The sequence below is a fragment of the Protopterus annectens genome, chromosome 16.part0, assembly GCF_019279795.1.
Source record: "Protopterus annectens isolate FY-2018-M chromosome 16.part0, PAN1.0, whole genome shotgun sequence".
NCBI classification, from domain to species: Eukaryota; Metazoa; Chordata; order Ceratodontiformes; family Protopteridae; genus Protopterus; species Protopterus annectens.
The window spans coordinates 715,711,656-715,733,397 of record NC_056750.1 but is presented as its reverse complement, the minus strand read 5'-3'; the positions used below and the strand labels follow the sequence as shown (position 1 = coordinate 715,733,397).

General features: G+C 44.6%; 1 protein-coding gene across 2 annotated transcripts in view; it reads left to right on the top strand.

Moving 5' to 3' along the window:
* LOC122790475 (zinc finger protein 521-like) overlaps window positions 1-21,742 on the top strand; it is a 3,214,752-nt gene that overhangs the window by 296,974 nt on the left and 2,896,036 nt on the right. For both annotated transcript variants that reach the window (XM_044058016.1, XM_044058015.1), the window contains exons 3-4: window positions 2,813-2,875; window positions 4,195-4,251. In XM_044058016.1, coding sequence (XP_043913951.1) covers window positions 2,813-2,875; window positions 4,195-4,251 — 120 coding nt within the window. The remainder of the gene's footprint in view (window positions 1-2,812; window positions 2,876-4,194; window positions 4,252-21,742) is intronic.

Sequence of the window (21,742 nt, the reverse complement as noted above, 5' to 3'; positions counted from 1 at the left end):
GTTAACTCAGAGCGGCTACAACATCCTGCATCCAAACCTGAAAACTCTGCAGCTGACTGCCTGGAACATTACATAAGAGCAACTAACCCAGATTTATCCCAAAGGGTTAAAGACATTATCCTTGAGGCCCGCAGACCTTCAACAAGAAGGAACTATGCAGAAAAATGGAAAAGATTTCTCATTTGGAGTACTGAAAGGGGAAAAGATGTGTCAAAGGTAGACATAGCCAACATCCTGGAGTATTTGGCAGAGCTTCTCCATGCAGGCCTGTCCTATTCCTCCATCAAGATACATGCATCAGCTATTTCTGCAGAATACAGCTTCGATCCCCCTGTCTTCTCGCATCCTCTACTCAGGCAGTTTCTGAGAGGAATTAAAAATGTAAAACCTCCTAGGAAACCACCATTGCCAGCATGGGACTTGAACTTTGAGCTAGAAAAATTGACACTCCCCCCTTTCGAACCAGCAGCAACAGCAGAACTTCAACACCTATCCTGGAAAACTGCTTTCCTGCTGGCAATTACCTCAGCAAGAAGGGTTTCTGAGCTACAGGCTTTAATGGCAGTACAACCCTTCCTAATCTTCCATCAAGACAGAGTGTCCATGAGAACAAATCCTACATTTATGCCTAAGGTGGTATCCAGAGTGTCTTTAAACCAGGCTATCCACCTACCTACATTCTTCCCAATCCACAGAACGGGGGAAAGACTGCTGCATACTTTGGATGTACATAGACAGTTACGCTACTACCTGGACAGAACCAAGGGCAATAGAAAAACTGACCAGCTTCTGGTAGCATGTGCAACAGGAAGGGAAGGAAAAGCAATTTCAAAACAGACAATCTCCAAGTGGATAGGAAATTGCATCAGATTCTGCTACTCCTACCATGGAAAGCAAACTCCACAGAACATAAGGCCTCATTCTACAAGGGCTACAGCCACTACCACAGCTTTCTTATGAGGAGTGGCTACCAAGGACATTATAGAGGCTGCTACTTGGACCTCCGTGCATACATTTGCCAAGCATTATAACTTACCTTTATACTCTAGATCCCGAGCAGGGTTTGCCACTGCTGTTTTGCAAGGGATCCTAACTACACCATAATTTCTTCTTCCTCCTCCCTAGTTTGGCTATGGTATTCTACCCATTTGTAAGGACTGCAGATGCATCCTTGAAGGACATAGTACAGTTTTGTACCTACCATAAATGTAGATGTCGAATAGGAATGCATCTGCAGTCAGGATTACCCACCCTCCTTCCCCTCTGAGGTATTCCTAGGGTATTTGCCCATCTAATAGCTAGCTGGGGGGGGGGGATCTCTTATGGTGTATTTGTTTGTATATATGTACATACATGCTTATTTTTTGTGTTTGCCTTCTACTATTTGGAAACATTGGCATTTATCCAAAATTTAGCTATCCAAGAGGGCAACTGGCATCTGGGGCAAGAAACACTGAGGAAAATGGCGTCGGCTGATGCCTTTATACCCGAGGAGCTGCAGCTATGACGTCGGGTGAAGTGCGACACCAGCCGAGGCCAGACCCAGACTTTGGAATCCGGCCGACCGAAGGGCTGCCTGACGACAGGACAACCCATTTGTAAGGACTGCAGATGTATTCCTATTCGGACATCTACATTTATGGTAGGCACAAAACTGTACTTTTCCCTCCCTCCAGCCCCCTTCTCTCTCTCCTATCTGTGTATATTACTCGCAGCTTACAGGGGTATTGGTGTTTACTTTTTATTTGTGATGATTTCCCACCATAGCTTAGCACCCTGTTGGGGGGGTTCCTGACACGTGGGGCAAGAAAAACTGATGTAATGGCTTCGGCTGCCTGTTTTATACCCCTGACGACCTGACATCAGTCCTGGAGCGACATCAACCGATGCAGAAATACTAAGTCTCTGGTATTCCGGCTGACTGAGGGCTACCTGCTGGCAGATAACCAAAGTGTGATGGCTGCAACAGTGAATACTCTCTTACATTTATGGTAAGTATACACAACTGTACTTTTTGTTCGCACTTGCTTTGATTTTACTGCTGATTTTCCAGTTTTAGAGACCAGAGTTATATGCAGTTCACATGTGCTACAGCTGCATAGGCTGCATCAATTTTAAGATGTTTTGATGGTGGCCTTTTATTTGTGCAGCGTACCTAGAGCAACATCTGTCAAAACCAGCTGTTACAGTCAATCACATTACTGGCTTTTTGGAGAATATTACTGTTTTTCTTAAAAAGCAAATCTACTGTTAGGGGTCTGATCTTTATGGAATATTTGTTACTCACAGAAATTCAGCTGATTATATGTAATTTCTGATCCCATCTACCTAGCTCTACATTATTGTAGGCATTGGCATGTTTTTTGTTTATCGACTCTGCAACATGATTGCTGTTTTGCAAACCACTTTTTTTCACTTTTGCAGGATGCCTGCCTTATCTGCACAGTTGTGCAACTGTAGAGACTGTATTTAAAGGGGTGTGGCTACAAAGTACACCTCCCCCATTTGGGTGAAAACGTTTTTTTTTTTTCTACTAATGTGTTTGTCTGTTTCAGCAGGTGCATATTTCAGTGTTTGACTCACTTAGTTTGCTATTAAGTGGTCCTGCTCAAAGTTGTCATGTGAACCCAAAACTTTTTGCCACACATTGATTTCCTGCAGTGATAACCAAGAAAATGCATACATACACATTCTGTGTATTTACTGTATCTATGAACTTTAGTTTTGTTTGTACTAAACTAATTTATTAAACCTAGGGGAGTTTATTTGTGACTAATTTTAATTTGTAACATTATATTTTGCATTTCATAAGGTGTTATAAATAATAATGAAGCACAGAAGGCACTGTTTCAGGATCCTGAAGTCTCTGTCACAGGTAATTAATGCATTTGATACTGTGTGTGTCCATGTAAAACCTTTAAGTAAGCTATGTTTAAATAATAGCAAGCACCTATAGTAAATATCCTCCTTGGATTTTGTAATATTTTAGCAGTGTCATTTCTCCTTTGTGACTACTAAGCTTTTGGATTTCCTTTTCTCGTTTTCTGAACTGCCAATTTCTTCATACTCTGATACTTCTGCCCAGGTGTTTCCCCGAACTCTTCATTCAAAAGCCCCAGTCTCATCACTTAGCCTAGCTCCATGCTTTTCTGACTGTTACAACATGTTGCTTACCAGTTGAATGCCTTGTCTTTATGCTTACTGGTACACATTCTAGAGACAAGGATGTAATTTTTTTTTAATTATGTCGTTACCAGAGGAAGTGACATTGTATCTTCTTACCTTTGACATCCAAATTTTCTGGTTAAGACTGCATTTGAAATGCTGAGTTCACATTTGGAGGTCTCACAGGAAGAACAAATTAAATTTACTAGAAGTAATGCAGATAAAAGCTCCCATCATGCTTTAGGGTGATGCATACTTTAAACCTTTTGAGGAAAGTCTGGAAGAATTGGGATCACGATTCCTTGAGGGTAGAAGGTAAAGAGAGGACCCAGCAGTCTACAAAATAATTGTGAGAAATAATTAAATAGATGACAGACTAATGGCAGATGTATTTGTTGTTGCTTATAGCCTATAGACTGGGGCACAAGTAACATCTTCAGCACTTTTTCACAGAGAGGTGTGGGCAGTTGGGTTAGGCACTGAATGTTTTGTGACTTGGACCGGTGAAGGAAGGGGGGTAGCTGTAAATCTGGTTGGAGCTGTTCATCAAGTTAAGAATACCTTTTGCTGGCTTATACATGCATGTGAGGTACTAGTGATGAAGGCTGCCCTTTTTTTTTTTTTCCCTTTATATTTGCTATGTTTGTACTGCTAGCGTCCTAGTTTTATGGAGACGTGTTTACATGCGGTACTCCTGTGGTGCAGTAGCATGGACTTCATTAATTGTGATGTTTTGTGGTTGGTCTCTTATTTTTTGCAACCTGCATCGAGCAGCAGGTGGAGGTTAGCTGTTACAGCCACTCAGCTAACTGGTGTTTTGCAAATAGTAGCAAAGATACTGTTACAAGTCTGAACTTCACCTGATGTAAATTAACCCATGCGTCAGCAGGCAGGGAGATGTGTGTATGCTGTTTAATTTGTTTTTATTGTTTACTTTTTTCATTACTGTTGTTTGCACTTAAAGATATAAAATGTGTTGGTAACTGGCTAGTTAGTTTCAGTTTCTAACTTTGTGTTCTGCATTTCAAGGGATTGTAAATGATGCACAGACCACCCCATTTCAGGGTGTTGACGTCTCTGTTGCAGGTAATGTATTAAATTTAAACATCTTATTTATGACATTCTACACTATAACAAATGCTTGTGTAATAACATGGCCTTTGGATTTTGTACTTTGTGACGTGGCCATTTCTTCTTTGACATAAGAAAAATGTCCTAAATTGTTACATGTAATCTGTTGGTGCTTTCTTTCTGAAATACTTAACCACATAATGATTGTACACTAGTGATGTTCTTAGTGTTTCACTGTTGCAGTCATCACATTAGGGATATCTGCCTGCAGGTAGCCCTCAGTCGGCCTGAATACCAGAGTATTGTGATTTCTGCGTCGGATGCTGTCGCTTCTTCCATGACATCAGGACATCATGGGTATAAAACATGCAGCTGACACCATTACATCAGTCTTTCTTGCTTTGCAGTGTCCAAAGCAGAAGCAGTTTGCAAGTGCTGGTTGGCCGCTTCCTGAAATTTTCATTTTTTTGTTTCAGACCTGAAGTCTTCTAAAAGATAATTACCCCGTTGGGGATCCTTTTTTCTTGCTCTAACCGATGTCAGAAAAAGTTAATAATAGTCTGGCCAGTGGAAAGCAAATATCTCACAGAGATTTTCATTCTTACGGCGCCATCTGTTTAGGCCCAGACCACGACGTTCCTTGCTGTTTGTTTTGTGCCTTGTTCAACGCCCAAACTATTTGTCATCTGGCTATTTTTGTCGCTAAATTCCTTCACTCTCGCTATCCGTATTCTGAAATGGCTTCGATAAGCCATCCGGCTACCGATCTTCCGAAAAAAACATAACGATAAAGACCGAGACAGATCGTATAGGCCAGTACTCAGTAAGGCGCCTTCGCCTTCCAGGTTGGTTGAATCAGGTGAACCTCAACCGGGGTCTTCCCCTCCAGCTGTCTCAACCGAAGTAGACCATGTTCACACATGCCTCATACACATAGGCTGGGGGGCATCTCTGGAGCACCTGAAAATGCAGGGAATGTGGCCAGTACCTCAAAGAAAAGAGCACATCAATATCTGAGAAATGAGGGCAATATTACTGGCCCTACAGGCTTTCCAAACCAAACTTCAGCCAGGACCCCTGAAAATTTTCACAGACAATACCACAGTGCTGTGGTATGTCAACAAGCAAGGGGGACCAAATCTTATGTGCTTTGCAGGCTAGCTCTCTGGGTGTGGCAACTGGCCGCCACCTAGGGGAGTGACTTTACAGGCGGTGTACATACCTTCCCAACAAAATTCTCAGGCAGACTCCCTCAGCAGATCCATGATGAAGGCACACAAATGGATGCTACACAGGGATGTCTTCCTGGACCTGATCCACCGGTGGGGTACACCTCAAATAGATTTGTTTGCCTCCTCCATCAACAGGCAACTTCCCTCCTTCTGCACTAGACTACCAGAACCATGGGCTATGGCAAGAGATGCCTTTTCAGTTTCCTGGAAGGGAATGTTTCCCTATGCATTCCCCCCTTCCCTGTAGTTCAAAAGGTCCTGCTGAAGATCCAGCAGGACAGGCCAAAAATCCTTTTCATAGGTTGGTACTAGGCTATCGGCCCTAAGGCCTGTGCAAGCCTAGCCATAACAATTCCCTGGATATTTCTTCCCACAATATTTACTTCTCTGGGCCCCTGTCTAGCTGGGTGACTGACTTGATCTCCCGTCCAATCATCAAGGTTCCTTCTGAAGAGGGCCAATGAGGCGCTCTGCTTGACATGTATGGGCAGTCTATTCCAGAGTATGGGGAGTCTCTGGGTCAGGAACCTATCCCTCCAGCATGTTTTGTTCATTGTGATAAGGTTTAGATACCTTTAGCATGTGGCTTTGAGGGATTGGGATTTCTTTAAGTGGAGCATATCCAACAGCTCAGGGTTTGACATGGCCTTGTATGTTATGCAGAAATCGCCTCTGAGTAGACGATATGCTACTGAGTATAGCTGGAGTTTTTTAGACGGTCAGCATATGGCATCTGCTTTAGGCCTGTGATTCTTTTAGTGAGGTATTTCTGTGGCCTTTCCAGCTGTTGCAGAGGACTTGAGGTACATACCAAATGGGGCATTATACTCTATAATGGGTCTAATGAGGGATGAGTACAGTGAGACAATTACCTCCTTTTTTCTGGATGAAAAGCCCTTGTTGATGAGGTGTGCCATATAGAAGGATTTCCTGACTGTTGTGGCGATGTGGTTATCGAAAGTGAGACCACTGTCCTCCTGTGTCCTTAAGTCTCTCATCACACTTTTGATGTTTAGTATCCTGCCACCTATGTGATAATTCATGAGTACATGTTTTTTTCCAAAGGGGATAACTATACATTTCTTGGCATTAAGCTTGAGCCCATGGCTCTGGCACCAGGTATCTGTTTCTGTAAGGCCCTTTTGTAGAATATCCACATCATTTGGGGATTCAATAATGGCTCCTAGTTTGCAGTCATCTGCAAACTTTGTTAGCCAGAGTCCCTTAGTGTTGGCCTGTACTTCAGAGAAGTAGATGCCAAACAAGAGTGGTCCCAGGACTGACCCCTGAGGTACTCCACTTGTCACTTATCTGGAGCTGGATTTGGAGTCAGCTACTTTTACAGTCTGGGTTCTGTCAGTAAGCCAGTTGGCAACCCATCGAGTGACGTAGGGATTTATGCCAGCTTAGTAAGTTTATCTATGATTCTAGAGTGGGGGGATGGTGTTGAAGGCCTTGGCGAGGTCCAGATAGGCTGTGTGGACCGCCTTACCCTTGTCCACAGCTCTGGAAACTGATTTTAAGAAGTCAGTCAGATTCAGGAGACAGGATTGGCCCTTCACAAACCCAAACTGGGTGGGGTCCAGTGTTTGAAGGTTGCCAATGTCTTTGTTTATAAGTTCCATGATAATGCGTTCCATGCCCTTGTAGATAAGGCTTGTCAGACTGATGGGACCGTAGTTCCCAGGACTCCCTATTGACCAAGACAGCATTGGTTCCCTCTCCTCTTGCAACTATCCAGGGGCAATCACCACAAGTTGCCCCTCAGTGTGGACCTTCTCACACAGCACAAGGAAATCCATATCCACCTGCAGTTGTCAATCTCTTCACCTTACCCTGTGGGTGATAGGATTCTGATCTCTTTCAGACACCTTTACAATGAGGACGTGCTCACTGTCCTGCAGGAGGCCAGGAAACCAAATACCAGGAAATCTTGCCTATCAGAGTGGAAAGGATTTTCCATATGGTGGTCTCAAAAGGTAGTTGGACCTGTTGCAAAGCAAGACTGCTCTAGTACTGTCTTACCTGTGGCAGCTGTTGGAGAGAGGGTTAGCATTCTCATCCATTAAGACCCATTTGTCTGCCATTTCTGCATGTATCCCTTTGGATCCCCCTTAACTTCCAGACTACCGGCAAACCAGTTCTTTAAAAGGGGGGGGGGTACTTCACCTCAGGCCGTCAAGGAAACCCTCTCTCCCTCCATGGGACCTGAACTATGTTCTAGAGAAGCTCATACTCCCCTCATTCAAGCCAGCTGTCAAAGCTTCTCTAAAACATTGCACATGGAAAACTGTCCTCCTCCTGGCCTTGACCTCAGCTAGGATAGTGTCAGAGTTGCAAGCCCTTATGGCTACTCCACCCTTCCTAGTATTCCACACAGACAGGGTAACGCTTAGAACTAACCCTTCCTTCATGCCATAGGTTGTTATGACCTTTATTTAAACCAAGCCATCCACCTACCTACCTTCTTTTCCAAGTCATCCACCTACCTACCTTCTTTCCCAATCCACAAGGAGACAGAGAGAGTACTTCATTCCCTGGATGTGCACAGACAAATCAGATTCTATCTGCACAAAACCAGGTCCATTCAGACAGGCTGACCAATCTCCTTCCACCCCAGGGCCTTAGGGAAAGCAGTATCTAAGCAGACAATTTCAACATGGATTTCTAAATATATTACCTTTTGCTATAAACACCAAGGGAAATCCCTGCAAGGTACTGTCAAAGCACACTCCACCAGGGCAGTGGCCTCTTCTGGGGCCTTCTTCTGGGGTTTTGGACACTTCCACTATACTTGAAGCAGCCACTTGTTCTTCTGTGCATATCTTCACCATACATTACAAGTTAGACCACATTTCCAGAGACAGAGCTGGACTTTCCAGGGCTATCCCCATGGATTCTTGGAAAACTCTACTAGGCCACCCCCCCTCTTCCTCACAGTGAGCTTTGGCACTCACCCATATGTACAGAATACTGCAACATGTGAATAGAAGGATATAGAAACGTTGTGTAAAATCTTACCATAACCATAGATGTACTTCTCTTCTATGTTGCAGTATTCCTTCCCACCCACCTACCCCTCCTGTTATATGGCAGTTCCCTTTTTGGATGGCACAGGACTGGCATTACCCTTATAAGGACTGTTTCTGACTGGGGCACTCAGTTCTGAGGGCTGGTGTGTGCAGACGTCACTTTTGTGGGCCACGCTCTGCCAGTAGCCACATCAGATGTCCGATGCACCGTACAGTTACTGAAATCTTTTGTATACTGGCTGGACATTCAAGTAGCAAGAGGAGAAAACCCATATGTACAGAATACTACAACATGGCTGAAAAGGACATCTATGGTTATAGTAAGGTTTTACACATCTTTTCTTAAACGAGTGGAATACCATCACAGGGCATCAGTGGGTCGTCAGCATTAAAGTGAAGGGATACTACATCTACTTCAGGGAAATCTTCCCTCTCCCCCTTCTGCTTACCAAGACCTCCAAAGGAATAAGAAAACCTTTTTCTTCAGCAAGGGGTCCATTCAGCCAGTACTTCCAGGTCAGGAGGGAAAGGCTTTTCTTCAAGGATCTTCCTGGTCCCAAGAAAAAAGGGACCCTGGAGACCTATCTTAGATCTTGCAAAACTAAACAAGTTCCTCTACATTCCAAAATTCAAGATGTGTACATTGCAAATGTTTCTGTGATTTTTTTTCAGGATGTCTCCATGGTCACTATTGACCTAATTGATGCTTACCTTCATGTGCCTATAGCAGTCAGTCACAGAAAATAACCTGCGATTCGTAGCCTCAGGCTTTCATTTCCAGTTTTGTGTTTCACCATTTGGTCTTTGTACTCCCTGAAGAGTTTTTATAAAATGGCTCTAACCCCTGAAAGCACACTGCAGAACTCTGGGTACACTTCTGTCTTTATCTAGGCAACTGTATCATCCATGTTAGATCAACCTCAGACACCCTGGATGCCATTCAGACCATTGTAGACTGCTTGTAAAAGGAGGGCCTCACGTTTAAATACACAAAAGTCTGAGATGACATTCCAAACAAGGATCCAGTTTGTAGGAGCCCAGATAGAGCCAGTACAACATAAAGCATTTCTCCTTCAGGACAAGATTGATGTTCTTCGTGTTTCACTGTTGCAATCATCACACTTGGGTTGTCTGCCTGCAGGTAGCCCTCTGTCGGCCTGAATACCAGAGTTTTGGGATTTCTGCATCGGATGCTGTCGCCTCATCCATGACGTCAGGGGTATAAAACATGCAGCCGATGCCATTACATCAGCTTTTCCTGCCACGCGGGAGCCCGAAGTAGAAGCAGTTCACAAGTACCAGTTGGCAGCTACCTGAAGTTTTTGTTTTTCGAGTTTCAAGCCTGAAGTCTTCTAAAGCTAAGTACCCTATTGGGAATTCTTTTTTCTTGTTTTAACCGATGTCAGAAAAAGTTAACAATTGTCTTGCCTGTCGAAAGCAAATACCTCACAGAGATTTTCATTCTTATTGTGTCACCTGTTTAGGCCCAGACCATGACACCCTCGCTGTCGGTTTTGTGTCTTGTTCAGTGTCCGAAATATTCATTGTTGGCTGCTTTTGTCTCTAAATTCTTTTGCTCTCATTCTCCGTGTTCCGAAATGGCTTCGGTAAGCCATCTCTCTACCGATCTTCCGAAAAAATGCAAAGATAGACAGAGACAGACTACATAGGTCCAAAACTGCCATTGACGCTTCTGTTAAGCTAGTCACCAGTCTGCCGGTACTCAACGAGGCGCTTTCGCAGCCCCTGTTACCCGCTTCTACAGATTCACAGGCCTCTACCGAGACTCTTTTGGAGTCCGGTATGCTGCGAAATGCTTCTTCGACTATGGAATCTGCGGATGTCTCTACCTTGGATGGGTCCAGAGCCCCTGTGCAGGCACCGGCTTCTGAGCGTGTATTCAGACCTTCCGATGATCATATCAAACTGACTACTTCATTAATGACCGAATCTACCGAATTTCTCAGGCCCGTCAGGGCCCAGAGTTCGCACTATGCCTAGGAAACATATGACCAAAGCACATTCTCAAGTTCAATGCCACAGAAACAAATGCTTAGAATGGCTGAAGACCTTATTACTTTAATTAGGGGAATACAGTCTTCCCCTCTAAAAGACAAAGAATTGGTTTTCCTTCTGATTCTTCGCACCATGAGTGTGATGACTGACCCCTGTAATTACTAGAACATACTCTTATCTACCTATGAGGATGAGGACTCAGATGCAAAGGATTCAATTCCCTCAGCCTCCCCCCCCAGAGGACCTTTCTTTCGGTGAAACCTTGCGTACCATAAGAACATTTCCACTGCGAATGTCAGAACTACCCTCAGTCCAAAAAGAGACTCTGTGAATTTTTAGACTTGCCTCAGCATAGGCCTCTAGCTATTCCCCTGTCCTGGATATTGTAGATGATGTCTTCATGGAAACCAGCCTTACCCCTGATACTTTACCACCTGCTCCTAGAAAGCCTGACAGATACTACAGAGTACCTGACTCCCACAAATTTCTCTTTAAAAATCTTACTGCAAATCCAGAGATCATTTCCCAGGGACCTAAAAGTGTATTAAGGCATCTACAGCTAAAAACCCTACCCCTTAGGACAGGGATTCTAGGGCTCTAGACAGATGGGGTAAGAAGGTTTATACCTCTGCAACTCTTGTCATTAGGGCTTTAAATTGCTAGTTTCACATGTTGATGTACCAGCAGCATATTATTGATCTAATTAAATAGAAAATGTTGTTGATTCCTGATTTTGCAGAAAGTAAGGACTTAGACTTAATGCATTAATGCATTCCTCAAACCAAATTTGTAAACATACTTTGCAGTGTGGTTTTGATGCCTTAGAAGCATCTTGCAGGGCTGCTGTCACTGGGTCTGTTTTGAGAAGGCATGCTTGGCTTAAGGAACAAATCTTGCCAGACCATGTCAAAGCAAAATTAGTAGATGTACCATTAAACCAAGAATGCCCGTTTGGCAATAAAGCAGAAGTCCTCAAAAATATGGAGGAAAAAGCTAAATCTATGCAAACTGTTAAAAGATTTCCTACAGGTGCAGCCACCTAGATTCAGTACGCATTGGCCTTCAAAAACTGGTCCTTTCCAGTTCCTCCCAGACCACCTCAGTCCTAACCCAGGGGCAGCATGCCACCATGATTACAGTCTCAGGGTATGCACAGAATTAAGCAATGGAGTTCTCCCACCTCTAAAACAGGGAGTAGTAAGCCAACATCCTATGGTAAAAGCTCAGTGACTTATCCTTAATTCTTTCAAGCCTTGCCCACGTACTTGCACCCTTAGTAAGAAAACTTGACCTACATGCAAAAAAACTGGGAGTACATCACCCAGGACAGATGGGTCTTGAACATTGTATCCCAGGGATACAGATTTTACTTCCACTCACTGCCAACCCCAAGCAGATGGCCAGACCTCCCCCTAAACCAGTGGGCAGAGGCCTAAAAGCACTTTCTCTTCTCAGTATCAAGAATATTCGACCTGTCCCAGCAGAGCATAGGGGACAAGCTTTTTACTCCAGTCTGTTTCTTTTCCCCAGGAAAGAAAACTCTTGGCACTCTATCCTGGATCTGTCTATTCTCAACACCTTCCTGGTGGTTCCAAGGTTCAAGATGCTTACTCTTCAACAGCTGCTTCCTATGCTAGCCAAGGACTCCTGGCTAGCCACCTAGACTTAAAAGAAGCTTATCTGCACATCCCCATAAAGGAATCTTGCAGGAAATACCTACATTTCAGAGCAGAATGGCCCAGTGGGGCAGTGAGTAAGGTGCTTGCCTCTAATCTGCAAGGTTTGATTCTCACCACTGGAAAGAGCTTGCCTCACTCTAGATGTTTATTCACACAGGGTATTCACAAAATGCCTAGCTCCAGCCATTTCATATTGCAGGCAGAGAAAAATTCAAGTTTACACATAACTGCACGATTGCCTTATTCAGGCAGACAGTCAGGAATTGATATTCCAGCACCTGACATTTGTAAAAAGATTTCTAACTTAACTGGGGAACACCACCAACGAAAAGAAATCACATCAGGTACCCAGCCAACAGATTGTATTCATGGGGACCAAGCTTGAACGCAACTTAGAATGCACAAACACGATCCAAATACCACCGCCAACACCACGACAAGCAGGACTATGGACTCACAGTTAAGTATCCACAAAAGATGAAAAATGACAAAATGTACAAAGTTTTATTGAATTCCTCCGCAAAGCAACTTTCCACTGTTAACCGCTTTCACTCGGTCCAAATACCAGGCTTCATCAGAACAGTGAGCATAATTTTTTAACAGCTTTAAATAGCAGTAGCTAGTCGTATGACCACAGTATTACTGCCAAGAAAATTCATTCCCTAGTTAAAAACAAGCAGTGGAACCACATACTATTACACAATACTAACCATGCCTTTAATTCTATTACTAAAAAATAAATAAATAAATAAAAACATTCAGTAAATATTTTATTATAACAGATGTTATTTCACTTGTAATGTATCACAACCCTTCCCATTTTTCATTAAAAACACTTTAATCTACCACTCAACATCCTCATTTTAAGTACATAAACTAATAATCTAATGCTGACAGGCGACTATTTTGAATTATTTTCTAAAGTGTTTCACTTTGTTCCTTCTCGTCCTGGTTTGTTGGCCAGTACCGTTGCTGATTTAAAATTGTTTCAGGCAATTGAATTTAAGTATTATGTTTAAAGGTCAAGAATACAACGAACATGAATTTTCTAGGAGGAGTTTATATAACCCCACTATTCATCCATCATGGAAAGTGTTTGAGGAATTGACGGAAAAGGACATTAGGCAACTAGATTTTAAGAATGGACCTAGTCAGAATTTTACCTAAGGTGAGGCAAATATACTGAGAATGTTTTGTGAGCAGAAATGGAGTCATGAAACCGGACAAAGGTGGTGGGGTGGTGTTGATGTACATGGTTGATTATGATACCCACATGTACACAATTTTGCAGGATACGAAACACTACTCCTTGGATGTCCTTCAAGAATGCAACTGCAGTCATAACATGTGGGTTGTCCTGCCTCAGGCAGCCCTCGGTCGGCCGGATTCCAAAGTCTGGGTCCGACGTCGGCTGATGTCGCATTTCTCTCCGACGTCAGAGCGGCTGGAGTACATAAGCATCAGCCGACGCCATTTTCCCCAGTCTTTCTTGCCGCGTGGTGCCCGAAGCAGAAGCAGTTCGCAAGTGCCGGTCGGTCAGCTCCTGTTTTCTACGATACCGAAGTCATCAAAAAAGCTAAGTACCCCGTTGGGGACCTTTTCTTGCCTCAGCCGATGTCAGAAATTACTGAAAAAGTTAACAATTGTCTTTTTTGTGGTAAACAAATACCTCATAAGGATTTCCACTCTTACTGCCTCCCTTGCCTGGGCCCAGACCAAGACGTCTCGGCCTGTGTAGCCCGTGCTCGCTTCAACAAGCGCACTCTCAGGCGCCGGGCGGAGTTCGCTGAAGACTTTTTCGGGGATAAATTTGCTTATACCATGCCGTCGGATCTTCCGACTTCGCAAACTCCCAAAAAGCAAAAAGACCGGGACCGACATCCTCGGCCCGTGTCGACTACCGACTCCACGCCAAAACCTAGCGCGAGTGCTCCGGTTCCCTCTGAGATGGTCTCTCCACCGCTCCGAACCGAAGACATCGCATTACCGACGACTCCGATTCCAGACATTACTCCGCCAGTTATAGATTTTCCTCCGGATACCGAAACCGAGGAAATGCCCGAGACCATTGCTGTAGACAAGGTCACTCCTGCGATGGAGCTGCCAGGCCCCCTATGGCCATGTCTATTAAGGCCTACACTAGGGCTAAGGCAGCCAGCAAAACAAAGCATATTACTCCTAGAGCCTTACCTCAGCCGACTCCGGAGACACAAATTATGTCCATGGCTGCTGATTTAATTTCCATGATTAGAGGTTCGCAGACCCATCCTGAGAGAGCATCCCAGCCTCCTCCTGATAAAAGGCCCCGGGTTGAACCCTCTGACCCTGCTCCTTCAGATGAAGACTCTGAGGGCTCTGTCTACTCTGATAGCCAGGAAGAGCTCTTCCAGACCTATGAGGACTCTGATGCAGAAGATTCCATACCTTCGGCCTCTCCTCCTGAGGATATTTCCTTTGGGGAAGTTCTGCACACCATGAGGGAACATTTCAAGTGGCAGGGCCAGGAATATTCTGATTCCAGGAAACGCCTTCGGACTTACCTTAAGAAGCCTCAGCACAGGCCCTTAGCTATTCCTCCTGTACTTGATGTTCTGGATGATTTGTACTCTGATTCTAGTGCTACCCCTGATACTCTCCCTCCTGCACCAGCCAAGCCAGACAGGTATTACAGGGTCCCAGAAACTCATTCCCATTTTTTCAGGGCCCATACTGTTGATTTGGAAACTATTTCACAGGGGCCTAAAGGAGTTTCAGCCTCCACCTCAAAAAATCCTTTTCCCTCCAACAGGGAAGCAAGGTCATTAGAGAGATGGGGTAAAAAGGTTTACACTTCCACTACTTTATCTATGAGAGCTTTAAATTGCCTTTTTCATATGCTCCAATATCAGGATTATCTCTTAGAAGATTTACAAAAAACACTAGCTTCTCCTGATCCTTTAGACAGGAAGACTTTGCAGGAAGCTGTACATAACACTCAGCAAGTAAGCAATCACTTCCTGCAGTGTGGATATGATGCACTGGAAGCTTCATGTAGGGCAGCTATGACAGGGGCAGTGATGAGAAGACATGCTTGGTTAAAAGATCAACCTCTACCAGATCATGTAAAAGCAAAACTTCTGGATGCACCTCTGGAAAAGAACAAGCTTTTTGGTGCAAATGCTAAGGATGTGTTAAAGACCATCGAAGAAAAGGCAAAATCAGTTCAAACTGTAAAGGATTTCCTCCAGGTTCAACCCCCCAGATTCAGTAGGAATTGGCCTTCAAAAAACTGGTCCTTTCCTAATCCAGAAAAGTTTCAAAGGGGTAAGAACAGACGTGGCCAAGGAAGAGGCCAGTACAGAGGCCCTTACAGGGGACGTCAATGGCAGCCGGGAAACCAAAGAGGTGACGCAGGGGTTTCTCCTGCCCAACAACCACAATCTCAATGACTTTCCTCTACTACCGCCTACCAGGGAACAACTAGAAGCTCCCCTGGGCGGGAAATTATCTCCGTTTGCAAAAAACTGGCACAGACTGACAAAGGACAAATGGATTTTAGACATTGTAGACCGAGGGTACAGGTTTCATTTCCATACCTTACCAAGGAAACAAGGCATGCCAAATCTACCACAACATCAAAGGGTAGAGGCTATCAAGCAAATCTCTCTGCCAACTCAAATGAAAGCAATAGAAAGAGTTCCACAACAAGAACAAGAACAGGGGTTTTACTCAAGACTGTTCCTTGTTCCAAGAAAAGAAACTCAATGGAGACCAATACTGGACTTGTCCGCATTAAACACCTTTCTCATAGTACCAAAGTTCAAAATGCTGACTCTACAGCAACTCCTTCCCATGCTGGGCAAGGAGTCGTGGCTGATCACTCTGGACCTCAAGGAGGCATACCTGCATGTCCCTATCAGACACAGTTGCAGAAGATACCTCAGATTTCTTGCAGGGCCAGAGCATTATCAATTCTCAGCATTGCCATTTGGCTTATCTACTGCGCCCAGAGTGTTTACAAAATGCCTGGCTTCAGTAATTGCTCATTGCAGGCTCCAGGGTATACAAATCTACCCGTACCTGGACGACTGCCTCATACAAGCGGACTACAAATTGGTGTTGACAAAAAATCTGGAATATGTCATACGATTACTTCAAGCTCTGGGATACACAGTCAACTTCCAAAAGTCAAGACTGCAGCCATCCCAGCAAATAATCTTCTTAGGAGCCAAACTAGACACAGCCTCTCAAATGGCTTACCTGACAGAAGACAAGCAAGAGAAGTTAACTCAATACTTCAAAGGTTTAGCAAAACTCACCCAGATGACTGCAAGGAGATTCCTACAGGCCCTGGGTTACATGGCATCCTGCATTCTACTGGTTCCATTAGCAAAACTACACATGAGAAAGCTTCAATGGTACCTAAAAAGCGTTTAGTCTCAGCACAACAACAACTTGGAGACAGTCATACCACTCATTCCATGCTTACAAAAGGAATTCCAATGGTGGGCTTCGGTGAGCCAGGAAAACACAGGTTTGTCATTCAAAAAACCACAGATAACACAGACCATGACTTCAGACGCCTCAGACCTCGGATGGGGGGCGCACATGGAAGGCAGGTGTATACAAGGACAATGGTCTCCAAAGGAAACCCATCTGCATATAAATCAAAAGGAAATGCTGGCAGTAATGCATGCTATCGAGGCTTTTCAAAACCAACTCCAGCAAGGACACTTAATGATACGGACAGACAACACCACTGTGATGTGGTGCATAAACAAGCAGGGGGGCACTCACTCTTACCCCCTTTGCAGACTGACAATGCAGCTTTGGGAGAAATCACTGAGTCTAAACATCCAGTTGCAATCACAGTTTGTTCCAGGAAAAGACAATGTGTTGGCGGACAGCCTAAGCAGGAATTTCACAGATCCACACGAGTGGAGGTTGCATCCGAAGGCTTTCAGACAACTCACTTCGACATGGGGCAAGCCAGAAGTGGACATATTTGCCTCTCACCTCAATCATCTACTACCAAAATTTTGCACAAGGACATACCATCCAAAGGCTTGGAAAGTAGATGCTCTTTCATTCAACTGGAGCTCCCTAGCAATCTATGCATTCCCACCTCTGCCACTGATGACCTCAGTATTACTAAAGATCAAAGCAGAGAAGCCCAAGGGGATATTAATAGCTCCGGATTGGCCAAGACAACACTGGTACCCACTACTGCGGGGCATATGTCACACCAGGAGGTGGGCCCTCCCTCAGTGGCCTCTACTTTTGACTCAGCACAATTTCGAAACACTGCATCCAAACCTTCAGACTCTGCAGCTAACAGCCTGGGAGATCCCATAAATGAATTCAACTTACCTCTCTCCAAAGAAGTTCAGCGGATACTAACAGAGGCTCGAAGACCGTCCACCAGAAAGGTTTACTTAGCAAAGTGGAAAAGATTCAGCAATTGGAATACCAGCAAAGGGCATGATGCATCATTACTGAACATTCCACTTATCTTGGAATATTTGGCAGATATGTTACAGAGTGGCCTCTCATATTCTTCAATAAAAATACATGCATCAGCTATTTCAGCTAGATACAACACTGATCCTCCTGTTTTTTTCTCACCCCTTACTAAGACAATTCCTCAGTGGAATCAAGAACATTAAGCCACCAAGAAAGGCCCCAGTGCCAGCCTGGGACCTCAATTTTGTCTTAGAAAAACTGACTCTACCTACTTTTGAGCCAGCAGCTTCAGTTTACTTGCAATTTATCTAATGGAAAACAGCCTTCCTGTTGGCAATTACCTCAGCAAGAAGGGTTTCGGAACTACAGGCCCTAATGGCAATTACCACCCTTTATCATTTTCCACAGAGAGGGTTTTATTAAGGACCAACCCTACCTTTATGCCAAAGGTGGTATCTAGGGTTTCTCTAAATCAAGCCATTCATCTGCCTGCCTTCTTTCCCAATCCCAAGAATAAGGGGGAAAGGCTTTTACATTCCTTGGACATTCATAGACAACTTTGATACTACCTGGACAGAACAAAGGCCAGTAGGAAGTCTGAACAGCTTTTTGTAGCTTACGCCCCTGCAGTCCAAGGAAAAGCAATTTCAAAACAGACTATTTCTAAATGGATTGGACATTGCATCAGATTCTGTTATTCCTTTCATGGAAAGACTGTTCCAGCCTATGTCAGACCACATTCCACCAGAGCTACAGCCACCTCTACAGCATTTTTAAGAGGGGTGCCTACAAAGGACATTCTAGAAGCTGCTACATGAAGCTCCGTGCATACATTGTCAAAACACTACAATCTCCCCCTATATTCCAGATCCAGAGCAGGCTTTGCTTCGGCAGTCCTGCAGGGTTTGATTGCCACACCTCCTCTTTCCTAGAGCATACCTCCTCCCCCAGCTAAGCTATGGTATTCTACCCACATGTTATGACTGCAGTTGCATTTTTGAAGGACATAGTACAGTTTTGTACCTACCATAAATGTAGATGTCCGAGAGACATGCAACTGCAGTTGGGTTTTCCCTCCCTCCATACCCCTCTATGCCTAGGGTCCACTCCTATCCCCCCCACTCTTAGCTGGGGATATCTGATGTCCTTCAAGGGTGCATCTGCAGTCCTTACAAATGGGTTGTCCTGTCGTCAGGCAGCCCTTCGGTCGGCCGGATTCCAAAGTCTGGGTCTGGCCTAGGCTGGTGTCGCACTTCACCCGACGTCATAGCTGCAGTTATTCGGGTATAAAGGCATCAGCCGACGCCATCTTCCTCGGTCTTTCTTGCCGCGTGGCGCCCGAAGCAGAAGCTGTTCGCAAGTGCCGGTCGGTCAGAACCAGAGAATACTACCGAATACTACTACCGAAGGCTTCTAAAAAGCTAAGTACCCCGTTGGGGACTTTTTCTTGCCTCAGCCGATGTCAGAAAAAGTGAATAACTGTCTAACTTGTGGGAAACAAATACCTCATAAAGATTTCCACTCTTACTGCTTACCTTGTCTAGTCCCAGACCACGACGTCGCAGCTTGTCTAGCCTGTGCTTCTTTTAACCGGCGGACGCTTAGACGTCGGTCGGAATTTGCTGAGGAGTTTTTCGGCTCCGATTTTGCTTGTATTATGCTGTCGGATCCTCCGACTTCGCAAATATCTAAAAAATGCAAGGAAAAGGACCGACACTCGCGGTCCGCGGTTTCGGCCGAAACCGCGGTTAAGCCAACCGCGAGTGTCTCGGTTTCGGCTGAAACCGAGCAAGCGGTTCTTCCTTCAGCCGAAAACTTACCTTCTACCAAGGCCTCTTCCAACCTCGTGGAATCGGCTTCTGAAATCCCACCTGCTGTTGCAGTTTCTCAGGAATTATCAGACACTATTCCCTTGGATATTTCAACCCCTGCACGTGGAGCTGCTAGGCCACCTGCAGCCATGTCCATTAAGGCCTTTGCCAGGGCTAAAGCTACTAAATCTGTGCCTGCTAAGACCCCCTCTCACAGGCCTAGCTCTAGTTCACAAATGCTTAGTTTAGCAGAGGATCTCATTTCTTTAATCCGAGGATCCCAACCTCAACCAGACAGGGCCTCTCACCCGCCTCCAGAGAAGAGGCCTAGAGCAGAGCCCCCTGAGCCAGTGTCTACAGATGATTCCTCTGATGATTCAAATGATACAGACCCTCCAGAGGCTCCTTACTCCCCTTATGAAGACTCTGATGCTGAAGAGTCCATCCCTTCTGCCTCTCCGCCTGAGGAATTTTCTTTTGGGGAAACCTTGCATGCTATGAGGGAACAATTTCAGTGGCAGGGCCAGGATTTTTCTGATTCCAGACAAAGGCTTAGAACTTTTCTGCATTTACCACAACATAGGCCTTTAGCCATACCTCTGCCAAAAACCCCCTCTCCTCTGAAAGGGAATCCAGATCCTTAGAGAGATGGGGTAAAAAAGTTTACACTTCTGCTACTCTTTCAGCTAGGGCCTTGAACTGTCAATTTCACATTATACAGTATCAAGAATTTATGCTAGACCAGTTAACCAAAAAACTGTCCTCTGATGAAACAGTAGACAAAAAATATGTGCAGGAAATGGTACATAACATTCAACAAGTCAGTAACCATTCCTTAAAATGTGGCTATGATGCACTGGAGGCTTCCTTTAGATCAGCCATGACTGGCACAGTTATCAGAAGGCATGCATGGTTAAAAGAACAGGCCTTACCAGACCATGTCAAATCAAAACTATTAGATGCTCCTATGGATAAGATCAATTTGTTTGGCTCTCCTGCACAACAAGTGCTGAAGAAGATGGAAGAGAAGGCAAAATCTGTCCAAACAGTGAAAGATTTCTTACAGGTCCAACCTCCGAGGTTTAGCAGGAATTGGCCCTCCAAGAATTGGTCCTTTCCAGACTCCTCCAGAACTCAGAGCGGCAGGAATAGGCGTTCAAGAGGCAGAAGCCAATCCAGGGGTGCCTACAGGGGACGCCAGTGGCAGGGCAACAACCAGCGAGGCACAGCCACAGATGCAGCCACCACCACAACTACAGGTCAATCACAGTGACTTGGCTCTGGCACCGCCTACCAGGGAACAACTACAAGCACCCTTAGGCGGGAAGCTAGCCTTATTTTCAACAAACTGGCATTACATCACAAGAGACAAGTGGATTTTGCAGACAATAGACCAAGGTTACAGGTTTCACTTCCATACTCTACCAGGGAAGAGAGGAATGCCAAACCTACCTCCAAATCAAAAGACAGAAGCTCTAAAACAAATATCTCAATTATTAAGGATGAGAGCTGTAGAAAAGGTACCATCTATGGAGCAAAGAAAGGGATTTTACTCCAGACTCTTCCTGGTACCAAGAAAAGAGAGCAAATGGAGACCTATTCTCGACCTGTCCGCTTTAAACACATTCCTCATTGTTCCAAAATTCAAAATGCTGACTCTACAGCAGCGTCTTCCCATGCTGGGCAAGGAGTCTTGGCTGGTAACTCTAGATCTCAAGGAGGCATACCTGCACGTCCCCATACGACCAAATTGCAGAAGATACTTCAGATTTCTTGCAGGATCAGAGCATTATCAATTCTCAGCATTGCCCTTTGGCTTGTCTACTGCGCCCAGAGTGTTCACAAAATGCCTGGCATCAGTAATTGCTCATTGCAGGCTTCAGGGAATCCAAATCTACCCTTATCTGGACGACTGCCTGATACAAGCGGACAACAAAAACAAGCTAGCAGAAGACTTGCAAAGGGTCATTTACCTGCTACAAGCCCTGGGATATACAGTCAATATAAAAAAGTCAAGGCTGATACCATCCCAAAGGATAACCTTTTTGGGTGCAGAGCTAGACGCTTCAAAACAAATGGCATTCCTAACAGTAGAAAAACAGAAGCAACTACCTCTCTATTTTTTGGCATTAACAAAACAGGACCAGCTAACAGCAAGAAAAGTCCTGCAAGCCTTGGGCTTCATGGCATCCTGCATAATATTGGTTCCACATGCCAGACTGCATATGAGAAAATTACAGTGGTACCTAAGGAATTTATGGTCTCAACACCAGCACAGCCTAGAAACTCAAATT